We start from the raw sequence: 24,965 nt of genomic DNA, 5'->3' as shown, positions 1-24,965 counted from the left end.
TGGAGAAGTTTGAGAAGTGCACGTCAGGAGTAACATGCAGTTGCTGCGACTTAAAATACAACAGGTAGATACATCAATAAGTGGTTGACAAAATGCAGCAAACCTGCTGGCAGCTGCAACGCAAAAAAAAAAACACTTGTGACAAACAATTGTAGCGGAGAGGAAATATTCTTTCGAACGACCACCTGCAGCAAGTTTCAGTCCTTGAGCCAAAACACTGTACATTCGCCGCTTCCGCTATAGTGGAGGGGTTAGACCTTTCGCTAGAACATTCTGCTCGAATATTCAGCGCATAGACACTATGCACTAAAAGCATCATTATTTTCCTCGGTTCGCAGACTGGAAACGCCATAGTAAGGTTTTTAACTACTAAAGTTTTGCGCAAAAGCAGATCACGCCATAGACCAGACGGGAAACCGCCATGCCATCTTTCAGTTATACATCGACAGCTGCTAATGAGATGCACCCCCAGACTCACGACATTGCAGTAGACGTCCGCACCGCATGTGAAGTTTGTACGAAGGGCGCCTACTTTGGGCCATTGCTATCCCCGCTTCGCGTGGCCACTCTCACTAGGTTAGCAAATGTCACGTTTCGCTCTTTATTTCTCACGGCGTCAGCTCGATACTGCGAGAGAAAACTGAGACGTTCCCCCGCCAGCCAGAGGGACCGTCACTCACGTGTGCCTGAGCCATGTAAGTCACGTGGCTCAAGGGGCCCCACGTAGCCGTGTCGGTTCTTGAGTGGGTGAAATGAAGGCGGCAGAAGGTGGGCTGCGGTAACTGCTGCCGCTTCTTGCCTGGAGGAAAGGTGGACAGTGTGGGGAGTCTCAGCGTTAAAGAAACATGGACCAAATAGCCAACGCACACGTCGAATACGCGCCGCTTGTGTTTCCTCTGCAGAGCGCGGCCCTTAGGCGCCCGTTCCTGGCTTGCGCGTCGTGGTAGTTGTCGGTGCAACCGACAGAGCTATGGAAAAGCAGAGAGCACGGTGAAGAATGAAAGCAGGGCAATAACGAAGGGAGGGGCGAGAATTCGGGTTCACGGGTGGAAAAGAAAACCTCTCATGGCTCAATTTTTTGCTGGCTGTTTTATCCCATGGTACTCAATTTAAAATTTATTTCCGGACAAATATTAAGAGCTGCTGCCAGCAATTATACAAAAAAGAGAACGAGATACAGACCCACGCATGAGCCGTACGTGGCAGAAAAAGGCAGACAAGCATTCGCTTTAGTCACGAATCGCAGCGAGGACTGCATGTCTTTTATTTATTTGCCTTGAAACATTAGCCCTGATGATAACTCTGGTCCAAAGCAAAAAGTTCTCAAACTGACATGACTCTAATGTGTGTATTAGTTTTGAGAAAATGAAATATTTATTCGTGAGAATATACTGAAATCTTTTCACTTTCGCTATATCTCTATGCGATTAAAGTGGAACCAAAACTACTTTTGCGAGCTGCGAGAGAAATTTGGCTCTGCTGGATCGGCAGCTTGCGCAAAGGTATAAGAACCAACGAACGATAGTTGTCCTTCTTCCAGACGACGATGTCGGAGCAGCGTTAACGACAGAAGTTGTATTGAGGAATACAAAAGTAAATAAGAAAAATAGTGCCTCAACCCGTGCCACTTGCGAGCAGCAGCCCACTGTAATAACAAAGGAATATGTCCCTGAGGGCAAACGGTATTTCGCACACCCAGCGGTGGAAATGAGGAAAGCTGTATATACTCGGGGTGTGCGAATATTCGAAATTTTGGAATGGCGAATAATATCCATCTATTTGATTCGCTGGACGAATAAAATAGAGCATGTTCAAAATTTTTTAATCGAATGCGTCCTCAAGTTTTCGAATAGATTTTGAATAATTGACACAAAGTTCGAATAGGCCTCGCCGTAGTTTTTCTGTAATTTGTGGGGTTTAATGTCCCGAAGCGACACACGGTCTATGAAGGATCCCATATAGTGTAAGGCTCCGGAATAATTTAGACCAGCTGGGGCGATTTAACCTGCGCTGACATCACAGAGCAAACGGGCGCCTTTTGCGTTCTGCCTCCGTTGGAAAATGGCCGCCTCGGCCAGGTTTGAACCCGGGTCCTCAGGCTCAATGGTCGAGCGCCATAACCACTGAGCCACACAGCGGTGTGTCCGTATATGTTTTTTTTTTACCATTGTTTAAAAAACAGGGCTAACTCCGGCGCCGCATAGCATGCTGGCGCGATTAGTCTGTGCAGGAGGGAGGGTTCAGCGCCGAGATGCGGTCCATTCGTGAATCATCATTCATAAAGCCTTCAAGATTGGGCGTCGCGAACGGGCTCGGCCAGTTTCAGCAAGGCCTCCCTTCAAACCTTCATAACCGATGTCGAAGGCCATGGCTCAAACACTCCTCCCACTCATCAACTGTGACTTGGCGCTATTTTGGTCGCCGTAGTCATCAATGGGAAAAGTTGTTGCTTATTTAAGCAGCTATAGCTTCAATTGTACGACTTATAGCGCCACCGCTATAGCGCTTTACTGTTTCGAGTGGATATGCGTTCGTACCATCAGCGTCAAATGAAACGCGAACAAAACAACTGAAACGCGAGCACAAACAATCAAAATTATTAGCGGCTGGAAAGGAGATATACGCGTGGTCTATTAACACTTCCAAAGAGTGATCTTTACGCTTTCGATGCGAAAATCAGCAGCTCTAGTATTCAACCTCGCTAGTGCAGATTTGCAGTTTGTGTTTCAATTCTTTTGTTCGCGTCTCATTTGACGCTGATAATATATTTATTCGGTCATTAAGCAGCGAATAATCATACAAATATTCCATTAATATTCAATATTCTTGCACTATTAAGTTTGTATTTGATTCGGTCTCGATAAAGTACTATTCGCACATCGCTAATGTTTACTATAGCGACCCACAGCAGAGAGAGCGGGGCTGGGGTGCTCCCCTGGTCTACCCTGCAAAGTAGCGGGTATGGGATGGTATTTGAGGAATGGAACGTTGGTCGTCAGGCTTGGGTTATGGTAGTTTGGGTTGGATTGGGGACAACTTGGGATTTCAAAATTGATCCGAATACAGTCGAGCTCCTTTCAGACCCCCGCAGAAGGCGGACACTCGTTCTTCGCCTAATAGTGGCCCTCGGCCTTCAAGCGTACCTCCATACCACGGAATGCTCGCCGGGGCCTTCGACGCTCCGAGAAACGGTACCCTACAAAGGCAGGTTTATGGGGTACCCAAGCCCAAGCCAGGTTCCTGCACCCAGACCTTCCTCCACTGCTAGAGACCCGTACTCACACGGGGGACCCCTTTAGCGGTTCTCAGACCCAGCATGAACAGTGGTACTGCCCAAAATGCCCAGGATGGCACCGCTCTCTGCTAGGAGTCACTTTTAGGTCCTCATTTCTCTCCCACACCTAATAATAAGGACGCCCTTTTGGAATCGGTTCACTAAAAGGAAGACCTTTTGCTACCTAGGATATATATGGTCCACGTGAGATTTTCTCCGGGCTTCCTAGCCGTTACTCGGTGTTTACATCTCTGACGTTCCCAAGTTTCGGGGCTTACTGACCCTTGGGGCTCTCTACTAGACCGGTCATTTTCGACAGTTGAAGCCAAAGCTGAGTTTCTCAGAACCCAGACTTGGCTCGCCCAGCCGCAAGGTACCGCGAGCTCTTCGAAATCGGAAATTATCGCACCGCGGCTTGGTTGTACGCCCTCCGTACTGAGAAGGTGATCCTTCGGCATGAGAAAATTTGGGGTTTTTTTCAATTTTTGCTGTATTTTGATATGCTAGATTCGTACGAGCCCTGTGTGGACCCATCTAGACTTGCCAACAACCCCTGGCTGCATCCCGCTCACAAGGCCACAGAGAGAGCGCCGCCAAATCTCCTGTGGATTCGCAACCCCAACAGGATGAGCCGCGGCTGAGACTGGCCCAACCACTGACGTTAATTGCTGACGGAAGGGAAGCCGAAACCGCCTGAACTCAGTCTCCATGAAGCGTTGAATCTGTTAAAAAGCATTAATGATCATTTTTTTTCCAATCGGTTACGCAGAACGTTTAGTGGCAGCGAAAGTAAAGGCCGCAAGTTTTATATTGCCACGGATCTTTGTACTGTTGTTCACGCTCAAAGCCGCCAGCACTGGGATTTATCATTTGCTTCTGACGCGAGATGCGACCTGACTTATCTCGAATGTTTGTAGTCATTCATATTTTTGTGGGTGCAGGCCAGCCCAATAAAGAGTTGCTTTTGGAAGCCGTTTTAGCCGATTTCTTGACTGCCAGACGGCCGTCTCCACTACGTGACAATGTCGGTCCTCTTTTAACTTATCCACGAATAGGTTATTAGAAAACATTCAGGGGGCCACTTTGTTCACTTAAAGGGCGGTGAGGCAGGAGCCTTTACACAGCGCGGTGTTGCTGTTTGTGTCACTGATGTGTGGTCAAGATGGTAATTACGTACACAATAGTTTGTGAATCTTAAATGCTGGAGATATTTGGGGGCGTTTGGGAGGCATCCGTCTGATTTGACGCCTTTCCGCAAACACTCCCCAGCGTCCTAGATAAGGAGAACTACATGTGCGTTGGCAGGAAGTTGCGTAGTTGTTAGCACGCTGGGCTGCCGAACGGAAGGATGGTGGTTCGGATCTCATCGTGCACAAAGATTTTTATTATTATCAATTTGAAGAGCGTAAAGGACGGACGGACGGACGCGAGCATGAGCCATTAAAGGCTGTCGCCTTAACTGAGCGTTTGGTCAGTGAGTGCACTTCTCGGGGCTTTTTACTGAATCTTAACGGGGTACCACGTTGCCGTCTTGCATGCAGGGTCCTGTGGCTGGCGAGCGCGTGCCCGTTCCTCGAGGCGGTGGCCTACGTAACTGCGTCCCACGTGACTCTCCCGGAGGCACTGTGGTCCCTGGGAGCAGGATGCAGACGCATCAAGGCGCTCATCGTACCGCCCTTAGACCCGCAGTGAGTGCAATACGGTACCGACACGGAGACCAGGACACGCACTGGTGTTTTGGTTTCCCGACGACGTTCAAGGATACGCTATACGACAACGTCACTGTGTGTATGGTATCGCAACGCGTTATCAAAGGCACGTGACCACGTCGCCTCGGTCACGCTCTCTTCGTTTTCCCTTGCCCACTGTGATAATGTGGCTTATTAGAGCGCGTTGCGCCAACCACGGGCGCGCATTTTCTTCGTTTCCGTTATCACGGAATAAAGCCGTCCAATCTGAATTATGCTGCCTGCGTTGTCTAGCTTCAAACTCGACAATGTGCCATTCACACGACTCTGGTCACCACATCTGGCATGCCCAATGCAATGCCCAAGCGCGTGGTGGGGGTGGTGGTGGTGGTAGTGGCTTTTTTATTAAAATAATAGTAAAAAGGAAGGAAAAGATCTCTGCCAGCCCCGGCATCTGCCATCTATACTGGAGCACCTGAGCTGGGGCAGCGGAAATAAAGGATAGCAGGCAGAATTGAGAAATTAAATGAAAGAGGTGAGGGGACAGGAAGAGAGGATAGGAGGAGAAGTAATATATACAAACTATTTACAAAATTAGAAATGTGTCCAGGTTGTGCGCGTGATTAGTTCATTTTAGAGGAATTAAAACATAAGCGCACAACACTGTGTTGGCTACAACTGGAGTGGGGTGTCCAGTTATTAATCGTTCAAGGTAGAACTTGCGAAGCGTTCAGTCACTGCGTGTAACTACCTGAAATCAAAATTGAAATTAAAAAATGAAATTAAAATTGGTTTTGGGGGAAAGGAAATGCCGCAGTATCTGTCTCACAAGCGCGTGACCTGGACTGACATTATCGCCCGCCGGGCGTCGGCCGCTGTGTCTGAGGCTATTCTAGGGTGGCTGCATGGCACACACTATCGTCGGCCGCTGTAAACACATCGGGCTGCATGGTCTTGGACCTAGCGGCCAACGTTCGCGGCAATAATATCAGTCCAGGCCACGAGCTCGGACACAAAGAGGAACTACAGGGCCTATCTACATCTGTTTGTCGGATAATTAGGTAATTACTGCATTAACTAACTGCTTAAGTTTTACGTCTCACCCATATCTAGATACTATAAGATTGAAAGGTACCGGCTCTATAGCCGCTGCGTGGTTTGAGGCGGTTGTCTTCATCTTCCGCAAGCTCGCTTCCCCGCACGTTTCTCGCGCTTGAAGCCGTCACAAACTCGAATCACGCTTCCAAAGCAGAAGAGAGGTGTCAGCACGTGTTCACTGTGCTGACTGCTTCCTCAGAAATTCAAAAAAGGATGGCGCACTCTCCTTCTCTGGATAGGAAACTGGATAAAGTTGCGCCCTATTACGCCCACTTCACATGCAGTAGTTCCATTAGAAAGTTAGGGACAAATTATTCATTAGTGCCCATCTGTGCGCAGCCATACGGCGACAAAGTAAAGCTGCGAATCTTTCTCAGAATATTTGCAGTTGAAGAAAAACTAGTCCTGATATCCCAGGACCAAAGCCTGTCCGCGGCATCCGCTTTACCGACCATCTGTCTGCTAGCAGCCCTGATTGGTGTAGCTGCTAGCTTTCCGAGAAAGCAGTATAGCTTTTCTTTATTTTCTTTAGCTTCGCTCAGGTGGATGATATATGAGTAATTACTCCCAAAGCGGAGACTACTCCACCCATGCGAATTCCCCTCAACACACTGTACACGGTAGTTGAATGAGTTCTTCAAAATAGTTTAATCGGGCAGATAAATTTCTTATTTGATTCTTTTGCTTATACGATCTAATGTCCACCAAAACTCTACTTCGATAAATGTCTTTCAACTTTGCGAAAGGAATATATAATGCTGCGAAGCTTTGTCATGTTTGTTTGTTTTTTTTTTCAATTTTCACGGCCTGCCTGCCGTCACCCCTACGTGACAATATTAGAGTGTACAGTCGAACCCAGATATATGAAACTCGAAAGGGGTCGCAAAATGGATCGATATATCAATATATAGAAAAAAACGACCAAAGTTAAGCTCATCTGTAACCTACAGGCAAGAATATTTTGCACCCACGCTAGTGACAGGCTCTTTGCAGCGACTTGCCGCCTGCCGGCGGCATGCTGGCAGCGCCCCGCTCGCTAGGCGTTGGTGAGCCTAATTGGCTTCGCATCCAAGCTGCAGATGGCGTTTATTAGGAACTAGGCGCTGCCTATCGAATTTTGTTACCAGTACACAATAAATAGAGTAACCACTCATCAAAATTAATCTGCAGTTGGCTTCCGCACGTCTTCGGCAGCGAAGTACGCCAGGAGAGGGCCACCGTTAGGCTTCAGTAAGGTCGGCTTCCCCCCATCACAGCGATGCGGCGTGGAAAATGAGTGCAGGAGATGGAAGGCCACCCTCAACCCAATCCACATTCACCTGGTCACACGGTTTTACAGCGCTAGCGCTGCCAGCAGGTGCACAAGGCCGTGCAGCTAACCAGTCTCTGCGCGCAAGAAGTGTTCAAAGTGTGCCTTTAGGACAAGCGCGACACTTGCAGGGGCGTGGCGCGTAGTTCGATATACGAAATGGCCGGCGAAATTGTAGTTCGATATACTGCGTGACTTCCCTATCATTATATGCGAAATTTTCAAGAGAATAATGTGTGCGCTCTATTGATGCAAATCTTTGCAATGGTTATTTGTTCATTCCTCAAAGCTGCCCGCACGCGTCTTTATCGCTTTGTGATGCAAGACGTGGCCAGATTTATCTCGAATGATCGCAGACGGGCGGAACAGATCCTACTTTGTTTAGGACTGTCGTGGTTACTGTGCACGTTTGCCTCGAAAGTTCGTTATGAGCATTAAATTTAGCCCGGCCGAGGGCGGTGGGCACGCTTGTTGCTATTGCCGCTGCCGAGTCCTTCATTTCTTTGTGGGCGCGAGTCAGCCCAATAAACTTTGTTTTGGAAGCCATTTTCGCTGTCATCCTGAAGGATGGACTGCCGTCACCACCGAGTAATCCTATATAGACGATAATTAGAAATATCCGGATTCGACTTTAACACCTTGAAGAGCCATGTGTATTGACGTTCTTATAAACTTGATTCGCCTCTATCGTATCTTGTTTTCTGTTTTCGCGCCTTATGCGCGTAGGTAGCCACTGCTTGCGGTGATGTTCTACTTGCAGAAAAAGGCAAGGCTACGCTGGCCATCGGGTCTGCCAGATGTTGGGAAAGTGCTGGCCTCAGCTGCAGGTCGCGTGCGTCGGCGGAAGGAGCCTTACGTTGGCCAGCGTCTGCTGCGTTCGTAAGCCCATTCATTTCGATTGTTTCTGACAAGGAAAACAAAGTAACATTTAGAAAAGAAATCAAGCTACCCTTGCGCAAACAATTCCATGTCACCGAGCAAGCGCACAAACCGGCAGTCATACCTCTTTTAATTCGAAAACTTGCCATATGGCATAAACTAGGGCTGGCGGTATATTAGAGATAGTCGTGTAGTCTGTTCTCCTGCACGAACATGGGAAAGCTGCGGCTGTTATTTTGTCAGCAAGCCTCTCTTATGGCTGTAAGTCGAATTTCATGCAATATTCGTATACTTGAGGCATTTGTTTCTGCACACGTGCACAGCAGGTGAACCTCTGTCAGTTGGCAGCTGATATCTCTATGTTGGCTCTCAAGCCGCATTTTTGGTTAAAAGTCCCCTACGGCCAAATTTTAAAATTATTCTTGCTGCTTTCCCTGAACGCATACTCCACAGCACAACCACTTGCTCTGTGCTTGCGCAGTAGGCCGTCTCCAGCGGCTGCTGCGACGACGAGTTCACAATGGCAGAGCGAACAGTCTCTGCTGCACAGTACGGTTCCTTAATATTACCTAGAGGGAAAGCTGGCGCCCCGCCTATGGGAGTTTTCGTGGAGCTTCATCGAGACCACCTCAGCCACCATGGGCGCTCTAAGTATCATGGGACGGAGAGCTACCGACTGCAGAACCACAACTTTTGGCCAAATAATAATGAAAAAAAAACATTGTTCAATAATCAACAATGCCCTAAAATTCAATACCCCCTGTATAAATTGCAACTCGTTCATGATTAAACTGCGTGAAAGAAACAGGGACAAAGGCAGGAAAACACGTACACACGCAGCGCGCACTAAACACGTACAAACACAGAGCGCACTGTGTTCTGCGTGTGTACGTGTTTTCCTGCCTTTGTCCCTGTTTCTTTCGCGCGGTTTAATCATGAACGAGAAGCACCAACTAGCCCGCCAGAAAACCCTTCTTAAATTGCAACAAAAAAACGGAAAAGTATCTAAGTGTAAAGTTTGCCTAAAATAAGAGATCTCTTGCTCTCCTATTGGCAAAGTGTTGTGCACCACAAAACCCAATATTTAGAGCTTAACAGGCGCACTTATATTTAGAGCTTAACAGGCGCACTTATAAAAAGAACTGTTTAAAAAACGTTATGGCTTAAGCAATATAAGAGGTTTTAAATGACACTTCGGAAAACAGAAACCTTTTATTGGCGTCGCTGCTGTTGCGTTTTCGCTGCTATGACTTTTGCGCATTACTTTCGCACCAAAGTCGTCTGCGTGCGGGGCGCGTCGTGGACGGAATGGGGCATTTTAGTAACGCCACTCTGTGTTCCCGAAAAAATCCGACTGTCCCGCACCAAGTAGCTCACCGGCCTATTTTGATTTGAGCGTCCATGGTGGCTGAGGTGCAGCGCCGCCAGATTTCCCTCTATAGTTGATAGTAAGAAACTCTGTGCTGCAGTGCAGCTGCACTGAAGACAATGGGTTGTTGCCAGACCAACCACTTGCTTTTTCTTTTCCAATTTGGACTCACATATTTCTATTAATAGGCGCATATTCCTGACACCAGACGCGTACAAGTGGCTGAGCCAAGGATCGGCTAGGAACGGCATGAAAATTACAGGGCTCCCTTCAGCGCTTCCTTGAGTTAAGGGAGAAAGGAGGTCTCTTCATATGATGTGCCAAGGAGTGCTCTGAAATTTATGTGAAGTGAACTAACTTGCTCCTGTCAAACTGTTAGCCTCGAGCTATGAAGCGCTACGGACGAGCTCAACGAAAGCGTCTCTCGGTTGTTTCAGAGAACGGACATGAAACGCTACACATTGGAAGAGATTCTTCATCCTTTCTGAAGCGACGACGACCATTCGCCCCCGGAAACAATGTTTGGCCAGCGAAAACATTAACTGCGGGACGAGGCAGTCCTGTGCGAAGCACCGTGCGTCAATACGTTTACGGCTTGATCACATTTTTTGCACGAAGAACGCTGTTATAAGCGTGTCGTCGATGTTTTAATTCTTATCAAAGCCTGCTGCAGAAGCGGGTCACAATAAAACAGCCAGACATTGCACGAATAGTAGCAATACGTGCTATAAATCGTGACTGGGCTACACATACCCATCGCATGCTGCATGCTACATATAACCGACCTGTTTAGAAAGCTGAATCGGTTGTAGCGGTTGTCTAAGAAGAAACGAGCTACTAATTATCTCAGCTCCCATTTCATATGTGAGAGCATTCTTGCAAGTTGACTTTGTGAACCTACTTTCCAACTTAGTGGTGCCTTCTAATTCCACCTAACGCCCATCTTTACTTGGGCGTTTGTTGACAGTTCACTTTTATAATGAGCATACATATACGCTTTTTGAAAGGACACTGAAGAAAGAATTTGCTTTGAATTATCACAGCGTGCGATAGCTGATGGCTGCTCAACGTAACCACGAGCCATACGAGACGATTTTTCCGCTTGTACTTCACAGCCTTTGGAAAACGCGTTTGTTGGACCGGAATGCTGAGCTCGTCGTTTTCCCCAGAGCGAATTCTGGCCAGACGGTGCTCCACTGAAGGACACTTAAGATGAAAGTGAATTTCCGCCGGATTGGTTTCCGTTATTGATGTGTTGTCTTTGCCTGCCACCCTTCTAGCTGTGTTAGTTGTGTTTTCTGTCAAGTCGCTGCAGTGCGGCCACTAGCTGGCTACTTTGTAAACAACCTGTGTATATAAGGGTGTTTCACCTAAGAGTTTCCACAATGTCTAAAAGTAGGCTTTATGAGTTATAAGAGCGCTTTTTTCGGCATAGCTTTGTCAGCGGTACAGTACATCAGAATGCAGCTAAGATGTGCTAGCTAGCAGGCTGGCTAACTGATATTAAACAGTTAACATTTTAGCTATTACTGTTAGGCTCCTTAATTACTGAAAGGCGTGTAGCCCATCGTAATTAATATCCATATCACTCTTTAGAATTTCGAAAACGTGGTTACGCTCCGCGCTGTGGTCCAACAAATTTTGGCTATTTCGATGAGGTATACGTGACCTGGAGAAGTTGCTTTGCCTGCAAGCTTCTCAAAATAGCATGTATTTTGGAGCGATGCAGCCAAAATTTGTTGCACAACAGCGCCGTGGGTAACCGCGTTTTCGAAAATATAAAAAGTGATATGGATATTACTTACGATGGACTGCACACGTCTCTCGATAATTTAAGGAGCCTAACGGTAATAGTTAAAAAGTTAACTAATCAATATTAGTTGACAAGCCTACTAGTTAGACATTCTAGCTGTATTCTGATGTACTACTCCGCTGACAACATTTCATGCCGAAAAAAGCGCTCTTCTATCTCAAAAAGCTGATTTTTCAAAATTGTGTAATGTCTTCGGAATAAATTCTAGATTGGGCAGAAAGAACAGTCGTAGCAGTGGTCTATAGAGGGTAATGCGCCCGGCTCCCATCCGAAGCGGCAGTGATTCAGTTCCCAACTAGGTCACGAAATTTTTATTTTTATCTGTTGTTGCTCGCTTCTGACGTCATTAGTCTTGAGAAGGATTAATGGCTGTGACAACGCAGTTAGCCTCCGAAAGGACGAACTTTCCGTCCAGTAAGGCGAAAAAACGCTTAAAGTGTAGACTGAAGCGCAACACTCAATTCTTCTCTCAGCTAAAATTGCTCCCTTATTAAAATCTACCCCATATTGCGGGATTCTCTTAAACAATTGACCAAAACTGTTCTAACTTCGAGTTATTGATGAGTTCGCTCTCGCCCTACCACTTGCTAGCCATCCCGGTACGCTCAGTTCGTAGAGCGACTGATACGGTGAAGCGGTGGACCCGGGTTCGAACGCAGGACCAGGACGAATTTGTCTTCAACTGCGAAGTTTCTGTTGAAGCTGTATATATTTTCTTTTTGGAGCCGTAGCTGGGCTTAGGTGGACGCCAATGAGTAAGCTAGTACTCCCTTATTACAAGGGTATATTTTCCCGTTTACAATACATTGTCTCGATGGAAACAGGACAGTTTTAGGCAGCTTTCTCTTTTATCTCTGTGCACCCGCCGCGGTGGCTCAGGGATCTTGGGGTTCGGCTGTTAGTCCCACGGGATCGAATCCCCGCCATGGCGGACGCATTTCGATGTAGGCGAAATGCATAAACAACCATGTGGTGCCATTGCGTGTTAAAGAACCCCCGGTGGTTGAAATCAACCAGGAGTCCCTCTCGGCTGCTACCCGCGTGAGAGATGAATCCGGAGCAGGGACGGAGAAGTCGCGCACCGCCTCCCCACACCCATCCATCGGAATGCCGCTTAAGAAGCAACAGTGAGCATCGTATAATTTACTTTGTTGTCTCCTAGCACTCAAGCCCACATTCACGGAAGAAGCCTTTTGTCTTTATGGTCCTCTGGTCAACAGGGGTTGGCCACCTGACACGGCGGACAGCTCACTTCGCAGGCTCACGTGACCAAGGTGGCAGGTTGGCCACCTGCATTATCGCTCTCAATGCCTCCGACGGCGACAACGCCGCACCTTATGCGGAACGGGAGCCGCGGCTGATGTCCAAGCATAGAAAGATTGTAATAAACATTGTGTCACACATGTACTGTACTTCATCCCCGCCATGCAAAGACACACAATTCACTCGATGTACCATTTTAATCACATAGTAATACCATGAATAACAAAGCGTAACCATGATAAACAATGCAAAGCAATGACCACACTGTGCTAGCGCACCGAATTCGCATTTGGCCTAACTGCTCAAATCAACCTTCATTTTTTTTATCCTCCGTACAGAACATCATGTTTCGAAGCAAACTATTTCTAAGGAGACAAATTTCGGGATTTTCGTTTTGTTAACACGTTAGTGTTTGTAGCACTTCAAATTGACTTCATTTGAAACAGTTTGCACATTTCGTAAGATGTGCGTGTATTTACTCGCTCCTGGTAAATCCCGTGACGAGCTTACGGTTTACCCTTTCATGCGAGAAACTTTGTGTCAGTTTCGATACTTGGATTTTTTATTTGTTGCAGCTGCACCGTGATGATCGTGAACGCAATGCCCTCGTAGGCCCGTGAGCATAAGCTGCCCTTCTGTCCTATTTTTTCGAGCTCCCTCTGTCTCTATCGCAGTGCGGTCCTGTGTGAACCTGGTGTCTTTCGAGATCGACAGAGGGCCTGAAATTGACGAGGCGTCCGCTGAAGCAATGGTGGAAGCTGGCCTGCAACGAATCGAGCGCCTGTACTTCACACACACCGTTATATCGCACAGAGCTGTCGTGATTCTGCAAGGTAATATGCCACGGCTGAAGTATACGGTTTTCAGTCATGAATTGCTCCTCAGCACTGTCTTGAAAGATATAACTTATGTTAGAGAAAGAAAAGCCTCATTTGCGGTTCAAATAACATGTTCTCCTACGTATACATGTGCTGTATAAGTGCTGTGACTCGATGCAAACAGCGATATGTCACCACAGCTCCTCTTAAAAATGTGTCGCTATTCGCTGGTCCTCTTTGTTGGAACAATGCCATGTGTGTACCCAGACCTCAATTTATCTCTGCTCGGAGACTTGTATTTTTGCACTGCGCTTGTACCTACAAACAAAACCGAATTGACGCTTAAAGCGAAGGGGCCTGCGGAGACGACAAAACGGAAATGCGGCTTTTCCGCAGCGATGTGGAAATCAGTTGCACATACAGCCCTTCTCATTATATGACTAACACTGCGGTCTAAGTGTATATGAAGCTAAAAATAGGAGTGTAAATGGGCGGGGAGCCTCTCCTACGGAAAATGAACAGCGAATGTGCGTGAAAAAAAATTTGCTGCGGCGTCAAAGATCAGTGGAACTATAAGGCTGTCGGGCAGAAGTTCTGGCAGCGAACTACACTACGAAGGCATACCTGACATACGCTATGGGTCCTTGTGTGACCTCTAATTTTGCTTCCTGCAGGTGCTTGCCCAAGAATGAAACAAACCAGCATCATACTGCACGGACGAGACTTTGGCTGTGCGTCGGCATTGAACAACTGTGTGGCTAGCTTAAAGGTGTGCACAAAACCGGTCCAATTTGCTGTGCATGCTAAAGATTACACCACTGCAAGAATTAGTACAACGATCTCGATTGCCACTTTTCAGGTGCTGCAACGAACGAAGCCGTTCGACATTATGCTCAGACTTGTACTCACCGATGAATAGGGCGGCCTCGTCGGATATAACGCCTGAAGCGAATGACTTGGGTGTTGAAAACGTGTACGCATTTTGGACGTGTAAAACCTTTTTTCTTTCACCCGCTGAAGACACGGATGCCCTCTGGTTGCTGGAAATACGTGACTCGATGAGGGCTTCATTATGCCGGGCTATGCTAGTGAGGTCCTGTCTGGCCAGTCCGGTCACGAGGTCGGCCGCCTGCAGCCTGGCGCCGATATGGCACAGAGAGCGCCATGACGCGGCAGTGAATGTCCGACATGCACCAGGACGAAGGCCTGTAAGCTTTCGCTGGCGCAGTGCAGAATGCGCAGAAAACAAGCATCAGGCGCAACTGCAGTTCATCCCAGTAGAGGTCGTTGGATGCCTCGGCCACGTGCGAGACGCCTTGAAGCGCATTGGGTCGCGTTTGCACTCACGCTCCGCTGACTCAACTGCCACAGCCCCGAATGTGGGGCCACGAAACAGCCTTCGTTGATTGAGCTGCTTCGTCGTCTCGGAAGCCTTCCCTTGTGTCGTCACTGAACCTAGAGGGACAAACCCGACGCAGCTGACGCGGTATACGGGCAACGCTCGCAGTCACCGGCCACGGAGCAAGACAGACCGGAGTACATGCAGGATCTGCTGAAGCTGATACGAACGCTTGGGCGAACTGCAGTTTCGTGGCATGTTGTTTAGGTGGCATGGTGTCTCTGTTCTCGTTGATACTGCCGCCAACCACACTGGCCGGTTAATTAAAAAAAAATCGGCTGCAACAGCGGGCTGCCGTGGGCGCTTTGCTTAGATGTTGTTAGCACTTCTAAAGATGGCACATAACCACACTGGGAATCGGCCAAGAATCGGGAGGCAGTTGTTGCTATACACCTGTACCCGACCCGCACCGCCAGAACGCACAACGGGCTACATAATAAAGGCAAAAGAAAAGCACTCAGGAGAACACCGAAGACGTCGCAGAGCTGTTGTCTTCGAGTGCTCTAGCGTGCATTTTGCTGAGATTGCATGGCAAAGTAAACCTCTTTCTCTTTCTTCCCTTTAGCAATTAAGCTCATGAAGAGTGCCAAGGAAGAAATGTGCTTGCCTGTGGATTTTTTTTCCTGAAGAAATAATGGCGCAGAAAAACACTCACGAAAACGGCGAGAAAAACAAAGAACACACACTAACTCTCATTAGTCTTTATTTGCAGCCAGGCCAACCTATATATACGGAGAAACAAAGAAAACCAAGACATGCACAGTGCTGAATAACATACAGTGACAAGCCACGTAAACATAAAAAATCCCGGAACACGTTCAAGAAACTTGACTTCTGCCCTCAAGAGCTTGACAGACGTATCGCTCCTACCATGTTAAGCTTCCAACAGAGCTCCACGGAGAAGTGGAGCCGCCCTGGTGGTTGAACTACTATCTTGTCCAAGATGGCCACTGTGGTACCCCCTCCCCCTTAAGCAAGGGGGAAGATGGAAAGCTTGGAAGCATTCTCGGCAAAAGGTTTCGCACCGCAATAAAGGCTCAGCGCTGGATGTCTCCTCGGCTGAACAGTCACCGCGGCCTCTTTGGTGCTGTGACCCGAAAAATGTCCGTCGACAAAGAGGGTACAGCGTAGAACTCCTTCCCTTAAATGACGCTAAAGCGATTCCGCCATCGTCTTCTCGGTCGTTTGTCCCCCATTGGTGCGATCAGCCCACCAGAGTCACAAGTTCCCGTATCCATGCATGCACTCGCTGTGATTGTTACCCCGTCAATTGGGGAATGCACACAACCGACCATGGAGAAAGGGACCGCGTGGCGTTTTTCCTGTAGGCCAGAGACTGCTGAACTCAGCATACTGCATTGCCGCCTCTGAGCACTGTCTCTGCGACAACCACTGAACGCCGCTTCCTCCGCTGTTTGGCGTTTCACTTTCCTATAAACATGGCAGAGAGCCGCGCATAGGGACAGGAAAGGAAACGAAGACAAGGCGCCGACTGACAACTGTGATATGGGAGACAGGGTGGATGACGAGGGAGAAAAAAAGAAAAAAATTCAGAACCAAAAACAACATAGTCAGCGGCACAAGAAGCCAGCCGAATCGACCTGCGACACAGCTGCGCCGAAGGCAGAAAGGCTACAGAAGGATAGTTAGGTAATTTACAAGTGTGACTTGAAACTCATCAGACAGTGGCCGGTCGCGTGAAAGGGAAACCGAGGCGAGGAAAGTTGGTTATAAAGGGTGCCCGAGAGCCTCTGTAAAGGGGTGGGGTGGGGAGATTGGCTGGATAGCGAGGAAAGGTTTTGCAACTTTCCCTCTCGAGGAGTTCCATCGGACGGGATGCAGGAAAGAAACCGAGGAAGTAGAAAATAAACGGAAACAGAAAACAACAGACACCAAAAAAAAAAAACAGCGATTCCCACTACAGAGCATGTAGCAATCTAACCATCCAGATGTCTAAACTCATTCTGAAGGTTGATAGAAGGGACTCTGAGAGAGAGAGAAGGGGGAGGGGGGTCCTCTTTTTCTTTCATCCAGAATTTCTCGAAAATTGACCTCACCAGGCGGTCCCTGTAGCCCCTGCAGATGGAATCGGTCTGGAACAAAGGGCCGCTCCCACTTGAAAAATGCGAAGCCTGTTCCACCTAACCTCAGAAAGGGTATTGCTTTTATGCCGCTCCGGAGGCACCACACCAATTTCATGAGCATTTAAATGGCCATGATCAAAATTACGTTCAGCCGCTGTGACTTGAGCTATTTCGAACTTCTGTAATTCATTCAGCGCTGCAAGCATTGCACGCCCTAGCATCGTCAGTAGTGAACGCACAAAGCTGTGGCCATGACCATATACTAAGAGCAAAAATTTCCATTCATCGGTGATCTCTTGTAGCCAGAGACGTGCAGGTACAGCGCTCAACAGGAATGCATGCCAACATTACGAGGTCTATAACTTTCAAATTTTGAGGGTTGGGTTGTGAACGTTGAACATTCAAAAGATCTCCCTGAGAGGGTACCAGTCGGTTTCACGCCCTCAGTTAGGTGTTCTTTTCTTTAAATAACTGTGTTTCTGTCTGTGCACTTCAGCACGAGAGACTGACCTCTGCTTAAGGAACATTGGTGACCCGATTAGCGATCGCTTCCAAGCCTCGGCTATAACAATACTGTAACAGCAGAACAGTGTTCACCAGAGAATATCTGACAAGTCTCAAGATTAATGTGGCGGCGCTTAAATAAGTGTGTGTGTGTGTGGGGGGGGGGGGGGGGGGGGCTGCTACGTGCCTGCAGTGAGCCATATACTCACTTTGCATTAATATTGCCGCCACTGCCGGGACCGAACCTGGTACCTTCAGGGTCAGCAGCCGAACGTCAAAGCCACTGTGCCACTCGCGGCGGGTAACTGGCACTTTGCCTCGTTTAAGCTGTGTTCCATGCACGGCGTGAATACCAGGTCGAATTGAGCGCGGAATATTTGCACACACATTCCCGTGCCTGCCGCGAGCACAGTTTTTCGGCCCACGCTCACTCGCTGCGGCAAATCCCAGCGGACGGAATGCCCCTATGCCAGTCACGCCGGTTGTCCGAAAGGAAAAAAATAAAGCTTTGAAAGTGAAACCGAAAAACAAAACATGGCGCCACGTAGGAGCCGTCCCCTTAGCGCCACGTCGTTCCACAAGTCAAGTACTTTTCTGCCTTCCCTTCAGTTCGCTATCGATTCCATCGACAGACAAGGGTAATGGTAGCGCACTCGTAGGGGCCCAGCACCTTTGCTTTCCTTGTAGTTCAGTTCTTCCATCTCCTACCTTTGCTTTTTGCCTTCCGTCCTCCTCTCTTACCTCCTTCCTCCCGTCGTTGTTCTCTCGGTTTCTCTCAACCCGTTTCCTCTCCCAGCCGCCGGACTGGACGCAATTGAGTGGCCGAAACGTGACATGCTTTCCTTGACGGCAGAGGCTGAGCCGCCGCCTCGGCGCGCACAGTATATAATAAGGCACTTGCGAGTATTTTTTGATTGTTTGTTTTAGTTGTTGCGTCAATCGTTCACTCGCCCTATAACGTCGATTGTGTGCATTAACACAATGCGAAAGTACCGTGACGCAACGACTGAGCTGTGTACCGGCAGAAAGAACCACGTAGCGCATATACGGAACAATCTCGAATGGTTTCTGTATGTCTCAATAAGACACATTTCTTAGCCTGGATGCGTCTGTAAGGTTTGCTAGCAGCTAAGAGTATCTCACTGTGAGCAGCAGTTTTTGGTGATTAAACCACGCCTACCGAAAATTGCTCCGCTGGCCGAGTTTCGCTTGTGGCAAGCGCCTTGTAAGAGGCCCGGCCCGTAACCTGTATTTTTGTCCGCGTGTCAGCTTTATCAGATCAAGGGAATTCTTCAGGCAACGCACGCACTGGCTAAGAAAGACGCCGAACACGAATTATCCTTAGGAAATTTTTACCGATAACGCTTAACGAATCGAAAACTATAGAACACACTGTACACTCGCCCTTCGGACGCTCGGAATCGTTGCTCTCCAACATGGCACTTGTGACCTTGCTTCATCGAAATTACATAGCCGCCTTCTCTCCTATGGTTGCACTGAATTAATTTGTGAAATAGTCGGATCATCACATTCACCTTCAGTATGGCACGGCCTGTAGTTATACCTGGTGTTTCACTTAAGATGTTCTGCAATTGGTAAAAATAGGCTTTTTTGAGCTACAAGAGCGTTTATTCGGCGTAGCATTATCAGCAGTGTAACTCATCAGCATACAGCTAAGACGTACCAACTAGTGGGCGGGTGAACTAATACTGAATAGTCAACTTTTTAACTACTGCTAGTCTCCTTACTTAAGAGGCGTGTAGCTCACCGTAAGCAATATACATATAAGTTTTTCGAATTTTCTAAAACGCATTTACCCTCGGCACTGTGGCCCAACAAATTTTGGCAATATTGACGAGTTACGTGCACTGGATGGTTGCTTTGAGCGCAAGCTACTCCATAGCGCATGCATTTTTGGCGCGATGTAGCCAAAATTTGTCGAGAGACAATGCCGAGGGTAAATGAGTCTTTAAAATTCTGAAAACTTATATGTATATTGCTTACGGTGAGCTACACGCCTCTTAAGTAAGGAGACTAGCAGGAATAGTTAAAAAGTTAACTATTCAGTATTAGTTAACCCGCCCACTTGTTGGTACGGCTTAGGTGTATTCTGATGTGCTACACCGCTGATAATGCTATACCGAAAAATGCGCGCTTCTAACTCGAAAAGCATATTTTTAAAATTGCCGAGCATCTTAGGTGACGCACCCGGGATATATGTTGGTGTAGAAAGCATCAGACACTCAGCTTCTCAGCGAGGCCCAGCCCAGAAAGACCTTTAAAGCATTGCCTCAATGATGTCGGAAAAATTGTGACTTTCTGTTCTTTTTGTAATGGCGAAGTGGACTTTTTTTTCCAAGAAGGATGAAACTCGGTCTTCATTAGTATCTATGCTACGTCCTCCGCAGTGTGTTCGGGGTTACACCTGCGATAGAGCGTCCCTTCGGCGTCAGCGAGCCAACGCGACCTTCCAGAGTCGCTCCTCACCGATTCGCACAAGCGATTATCCGCTCTGGCTTCGCTGACAAGGCGGAACACCTGAAGGTCAGCTAGGAAGACACGCGCACGGCGAGCGTTCACTCACACGTCCTCCAGCATCCGGCCGCGTAAATATTTGCAGGACCTGCGTTTGGGATAATTTCTGAGTTGCACATGACAGGAGTGAGGCCCGCAGAAACACATGTATGCAAAACTTTAAGAAATATTTTTATCGCTTCAAGAGTACCCATGAACGCAGCCGTTCGTTAACAGTTGGCGAGGGCATAACGGAAGTGAAGAGCTATTATTTTCGGCTGCGGGACTGTTGGGCACAAAGCTTAGGAGAGTTAGATTTCCGGTCATTTCATTTTTACGACGGTTGAGATGAAAGGCAGACGCGTAAAAAAATATTGAGGGAGCTGTCTACAATCCGTCATTTTATAGATGAAATAAAAGATGGAACGACCCAATCAACGGGTTGTGAACTGCTCGAACGTTGTACTGGCGAACTTACCGGCCACCACATATATCGATGTGCGGAAGGGAACAAGGCGCATAGGGAGCAGCGATAGGCGTGTCGCTCATCAGGGAGCTTTCCTTTCCACCCGAGTCATGTGACCCCGCCCGGTGTGTTCCCAAGAGCGGTCATCCCGCATTGTAATTAACCAGTCTGCGAGCGCGAGCTATCTGGTTACGACATACTACGATGGTGATGCCGACACTGTTTACGTCTCTTAAACACGCCGATGAACGTTATCTTCCAGCAAGCTGTACTTGGTGCAGCTGCTGTTCGTCATCATCCTTCGTTCGCAACGAAAAAGCCTCTCTCATCGATCTTCAGTGAACTCTGTTCAGCGCCAGTCACGAGCACCCGGCGGCAGCTACTGACGTCTTGGCATTTCCTCATACGTCCTTGCTGGCTGTCATGCAAGGCGGATGGCCAAACTCAACAAAATTCTGGCTGTCGGCACAGTCTTTAATGGGCCACCGAAAATTATGTTCGAGCTTGGCTTTAAAATGCTTGTCGTATGTAGAGTACAGGCCACCCAGCGTTCATGCCGCGTACAAGACCTCAAAAGCAAGCGGGAAATTTATAATACATTTTTAAAATTTTCCCGCTTTCGCAACTCGTGGCCATATACGGTGGATGCGCGGTGCAGGTTTCGCGCGAAACCTGGCACACGACGTCACGTCTTCCAAGTGACGTCAGCAGTCGGGGTTTATCATTGGTTCAAAGCACCAAATTCCTTTCAGGCCTCACGCAGCTACCACGGCTGCGGCCGCCTCGTGAGCGCCGGCCGCCGGCGGAGGAAGGGGACGCTTAATAGGGTAGAACGTTGGGCCAGTTGGTGTAGCGACGTAATTAAACACTGCGCAGAATAACACAGGACGGGAGGGAGAAACACGCACACACACACACACGATCGTTCCCACGCGCCGAGTGGGCCGGGCCGGAGGAGGAGCGCCGACGTTTTGGCGTGCGAAAATTACCCAGAGGAGAGGGAAAGGCGCGAAGACGCGCAAGTTCAAATTTTGAGTGTATATAAATCATCTTCCCCAAAACGCATTAAAAAAACTCTTGCTGGTGGATATCTGCGAAGCAGCGTCTTTTAACATCCCAGACATATCGCGACTTTATTGTGAGCCCCTTTCTGAGGCCCTTTAATAAGCGATTTGATTATTCCGTTCGTACACCATATTTCGAAAGAATACGCATATATCGAGTAGCAAGAAAAATAAATTTCCAGACGTCCAAATCATGACGCCAGCAGAGGTGGGCAAATGCCCTCATTTTTGCTTTTCCTCCCTCACCCTCACTCTCACAAATTAAATCCGTGGCCCTCCCTCGCCCTCACGCTCACATCGGTGGCCCTCCCTCACCCTCACTAACAGTCATTTTAAAATTCCAGTTATATTTTCTAGTCTGCAACTTCTCGCAATATTACTGAGTAACAAACATACAAGGCAAGCCCTTAAGGGCACAGGGTAAGCCCTATACTTCCCATGTATTTTAGGCCATGTTGAGGTACATGTTTCTCACTAACTAATAACAGTAGCCTAATAATACATATATCATTGTTTGCCAAATTTTGTGCTCTTTTTACTGAACTAGAATATTTAAAATGTGTTGAAAATTCGATTTTTAATAAAATTTTTTCCGGTAGTACACAAATCTGGCCTTTCTTTGCGCATTTCAAAATTCATAACAGAATAACTGCTCAGTGAAATTGCTTAATTCTAGTTCAGTAGTTGGCAACACTTATGTAGATGATTGCAAAAAAAATCAGCCGTCTGTCTTGAAAGGCATTGGAAATAATGGTACCTTTGTAAGAAAAAACACTGTTTTGAGATAATAGAGCGTAAAGAGAAAAAAGATGTGAAAAACCATTTTTTATTCGCAGAAACGCCTCCATAGTAATTGGTTTAATAGCCCCCTGCTTCGTAGTCACTGTCGCCGTCATTTTTTCGCTTTTCGGCTTGTCGTTTTGACTGTCGGGCCTCTTTTGTAAGCTGTCGTGTTGCTCTGTCCACAAAGTACATGCGCTTATGGTCAGCTTCCCTCAGCCACTTGATGGTGTTGCTCCCTGGGTTCAATCCACACGCCTTCAAAACGTTGGCCCGTGCGATGCTACCATCATTAAATGAAAGAACAGCATCCAGTGTTGCCATCCGTAGGGTCCGAAGCCTAACAAACACATTCTTTGGCGCGCGTTCCCAAACAACATGGTTGAACGACTCATTTGCATTTTGAGTTCGCCCATGCAGGCACTTCTCTAGGAGCTCAGCCTTCGATAGCTCCCTATAAATGGGTTTGATAGCCTCCAAGACAGATGCAGGCAAACTCTCCTTGTGGAAAAATGGCTTGCCCTCTGACTGACTTCTGTTGAAGGCACACCACGTATCAGGTCCCTTTGGGCAAAGTCCATGGCATGGGTCATCGTCTGTGGCCGATAAGTGGAAGAAGGTTGCCCAAACGGCCTTTCGCATTTCATCCAGGTTTCCTACATTTTTTCTGATGGCCAAACCATAGTACGTCTGGAGCTTGTCTATTACTGCATCAGTCAGTCGGCCTCGGCCCGAGAGGCTCTTTCCATCAGAGAGTTTTCCTGCTTTGTTTCCTTTTTTTAGCCTTCGTAACCTTGTGCCCATCCTTTTTTGCACGTCCCCTATGCACTCAACCTTGGATATTTCAACGGAATCACCATATGGCATTTGTGCCTTCACAGCCATAAAAGCCTTGCTGTCACCATCCCCAAGGTATTTGACGTATCGAACGCCGTGAAGCTCCTCACTCCTGCCGAAAATTTTCAGTGCTCCTGCGACTTCCATTCCACCGCTGGTGCCTTGGTAGTTGCTTTGGCACACCTCTCTATGAAGGGGGTCACTGTTTGTATCCTTGATGCTGCACTTTGGACAACGTTTAGACAAAACCTCCACATCCAGCACTTTCCCAGAGTCTACACTGGTCGCAGAGACTATGCCGTTATTGGAAGTATGGCCTCGCTTCTGCCAGCTTCCATCAAGAGCAACTGCGATGTCTTTATCCCCCTCATTCAGCTGCACAGCTTCGTCAGCTCCCCTTTTCATCGACTCCTGAGCAGCAGCTTCGATGTGACCTAGAAGCTCTTGATTGTATTTCGCAAACTTTGTCGGCGGCTTAGGAAGGTTTAGCATAGCACAGAGTATATTTCCTGCAGCCATTCCCTTACCAATGGACCTCAAGGCATACACTAACCTGAGGTTGGCTTCACAGAGGCCAGAAGTAGTTTTCTTCGACGTCTCAAATCGTTGTGCGGCACTACACACTTCACAGTTCAAACTGTAAACGCTTGCAACACCTACCCGTTTTGTCACAATTTCGATGAGCTCAACACTTCCACCGCACTCTCTGCACACACAAATCTGTGTAATTGCGGCACAAATGCCGTCCATGTCCATTAAGGCATATTGGCTGCTGCTCTGTAGCACATCCTCTTCCTGGAAGCACAGAGAAAATCTTGAAAGCTTCGATGTCGAGGAGCTGGCGCGTTCGGCGTTCGGGATCTCATTCGGTCGTGGACATCCTTTTGCTTTTTCACGATGAGCGTAGCGGTTGCCGTGAAATTCACGCCTGACGAAGGCCTTCTTTGCCCTGGGCATCTCAACTTATCAGCAGCAACCAACACCGGCACAATTTACAATACTGATCGAAAGGGATAGCACTCGGACGCAGCTGCATGAAGGTTGCAGAAACGTGGAAAAAACGTGCAAAGCGTCTCAGGATTGTCTTGGCTAAAAAAGAGGAGCTGTACAATAGTTGCCAGACAATTTTTTATATGTAGCTGATTTTAGACAAGTTTTGAAATCAGGTGGTGGACTTTTTGGTTGAAAAAATTGACGTTAATCCTGAAAGGGGGCGTGGCCGCTCACTACTTGGTTTCGGAAAAAGCGTTTTTCAGCCGTAAATATGGCTTTCTGAGGAAAGTGCGATCATGGAACATGTGTAGAAAGAATTGAACTTCTAAAATTCCAAAAGAAAAAAAAACGATTTTTTTTTCTAGTTTTACCTTACCCTGTGCCCTTAAGGCTCTGTTGAACAAGAGGCTGGATGCTTATATTGTTGTGTGTGTGCGGGTACGTGTGTGAGGTATTTGAGCTAATACGTGAGACAAAACCGAGACAGTTACGAGTTGGGCCTAAAATATCATTCTGCCTTTACTTCTGGCACGCACTGCATGCATACATGTGCCCTGCACTTCATTGTTATCTATATTTATTGTGCTTATACTGCAATCCCCACTGGCTATTTTAACAGGGAGGGATACAGATAAGTAAACAACGTAATAGCACAAGCAATGAACACAACAAAGTAGAATAAATTAGCTTGAAAATTTTGGAGAATAAGCATGCCCAACAGATTTTTAAACAATACTGAATTGAAATGTCGACATAGCTGATTTCTAAACGTGGTCTTTGGTTACGAGATTCCCTGCAATTACTGTCCGTGGA

General features: G+C 47.6%; 1 protein-coding gene across 1 annotated transcript in view; it reads left to right on the top strand.

Moving 5' to 3' along the window:
• The window catches only part of LOC144094330 (F-box only protein 41-like), a 34,610-nt gene extending 18,895 nt beyond the window's left edge, over positions 1–15,715 (top strand). The window contains exons 7-11 of the mRNA XM_077628323.1: positions 4,816–4,962; positions 8,130–8,248; positions 13,368–13,526; positions 14,186–14,280; positions 14,371–15,715. Of these exons, the coding sequence (XP_077484449.1) occupies positions 4,816–4,962; positions 8,130–8,248; positions 13,368–13,526; positions 14,186–14,280; positions 14,371–14,430 (580 nt within the window). The 3' untranslated portion in view covers positions 14,431–15,715. The remainder of the gene's footprint in view (positions 1–4,815; positions 4,963–8,129; positions 8,249–13,367; positions 13,527–14,185; positions 14,281–14,370) is intronic.
• The last annotated feature ends 9,250 nt before the right edge of the window (positions 15,716–24,965 follow it).

This window comes from Amblyomma americanum, chromosome 1 (assembly GCF_052857255.1).
Source record: "Amblyomma americanum isolate KBUSLIRL-KWMA chromosome 1, ASM5285725v1, whole genome shotgun sequence".
In the NCBI taxonomy this organism is placed as follows: Eukaryota; Metazoa; Arthropoda; class Arachnida; order Ixodida; family Ixodidae; genus Amblyomma; species Amblyomma americanum.
The sequence above is the reverse complement of the archived record's forward strand: the minus strand, read 5'-3'. Positions and strand labels throughout refer to the sequence as shown.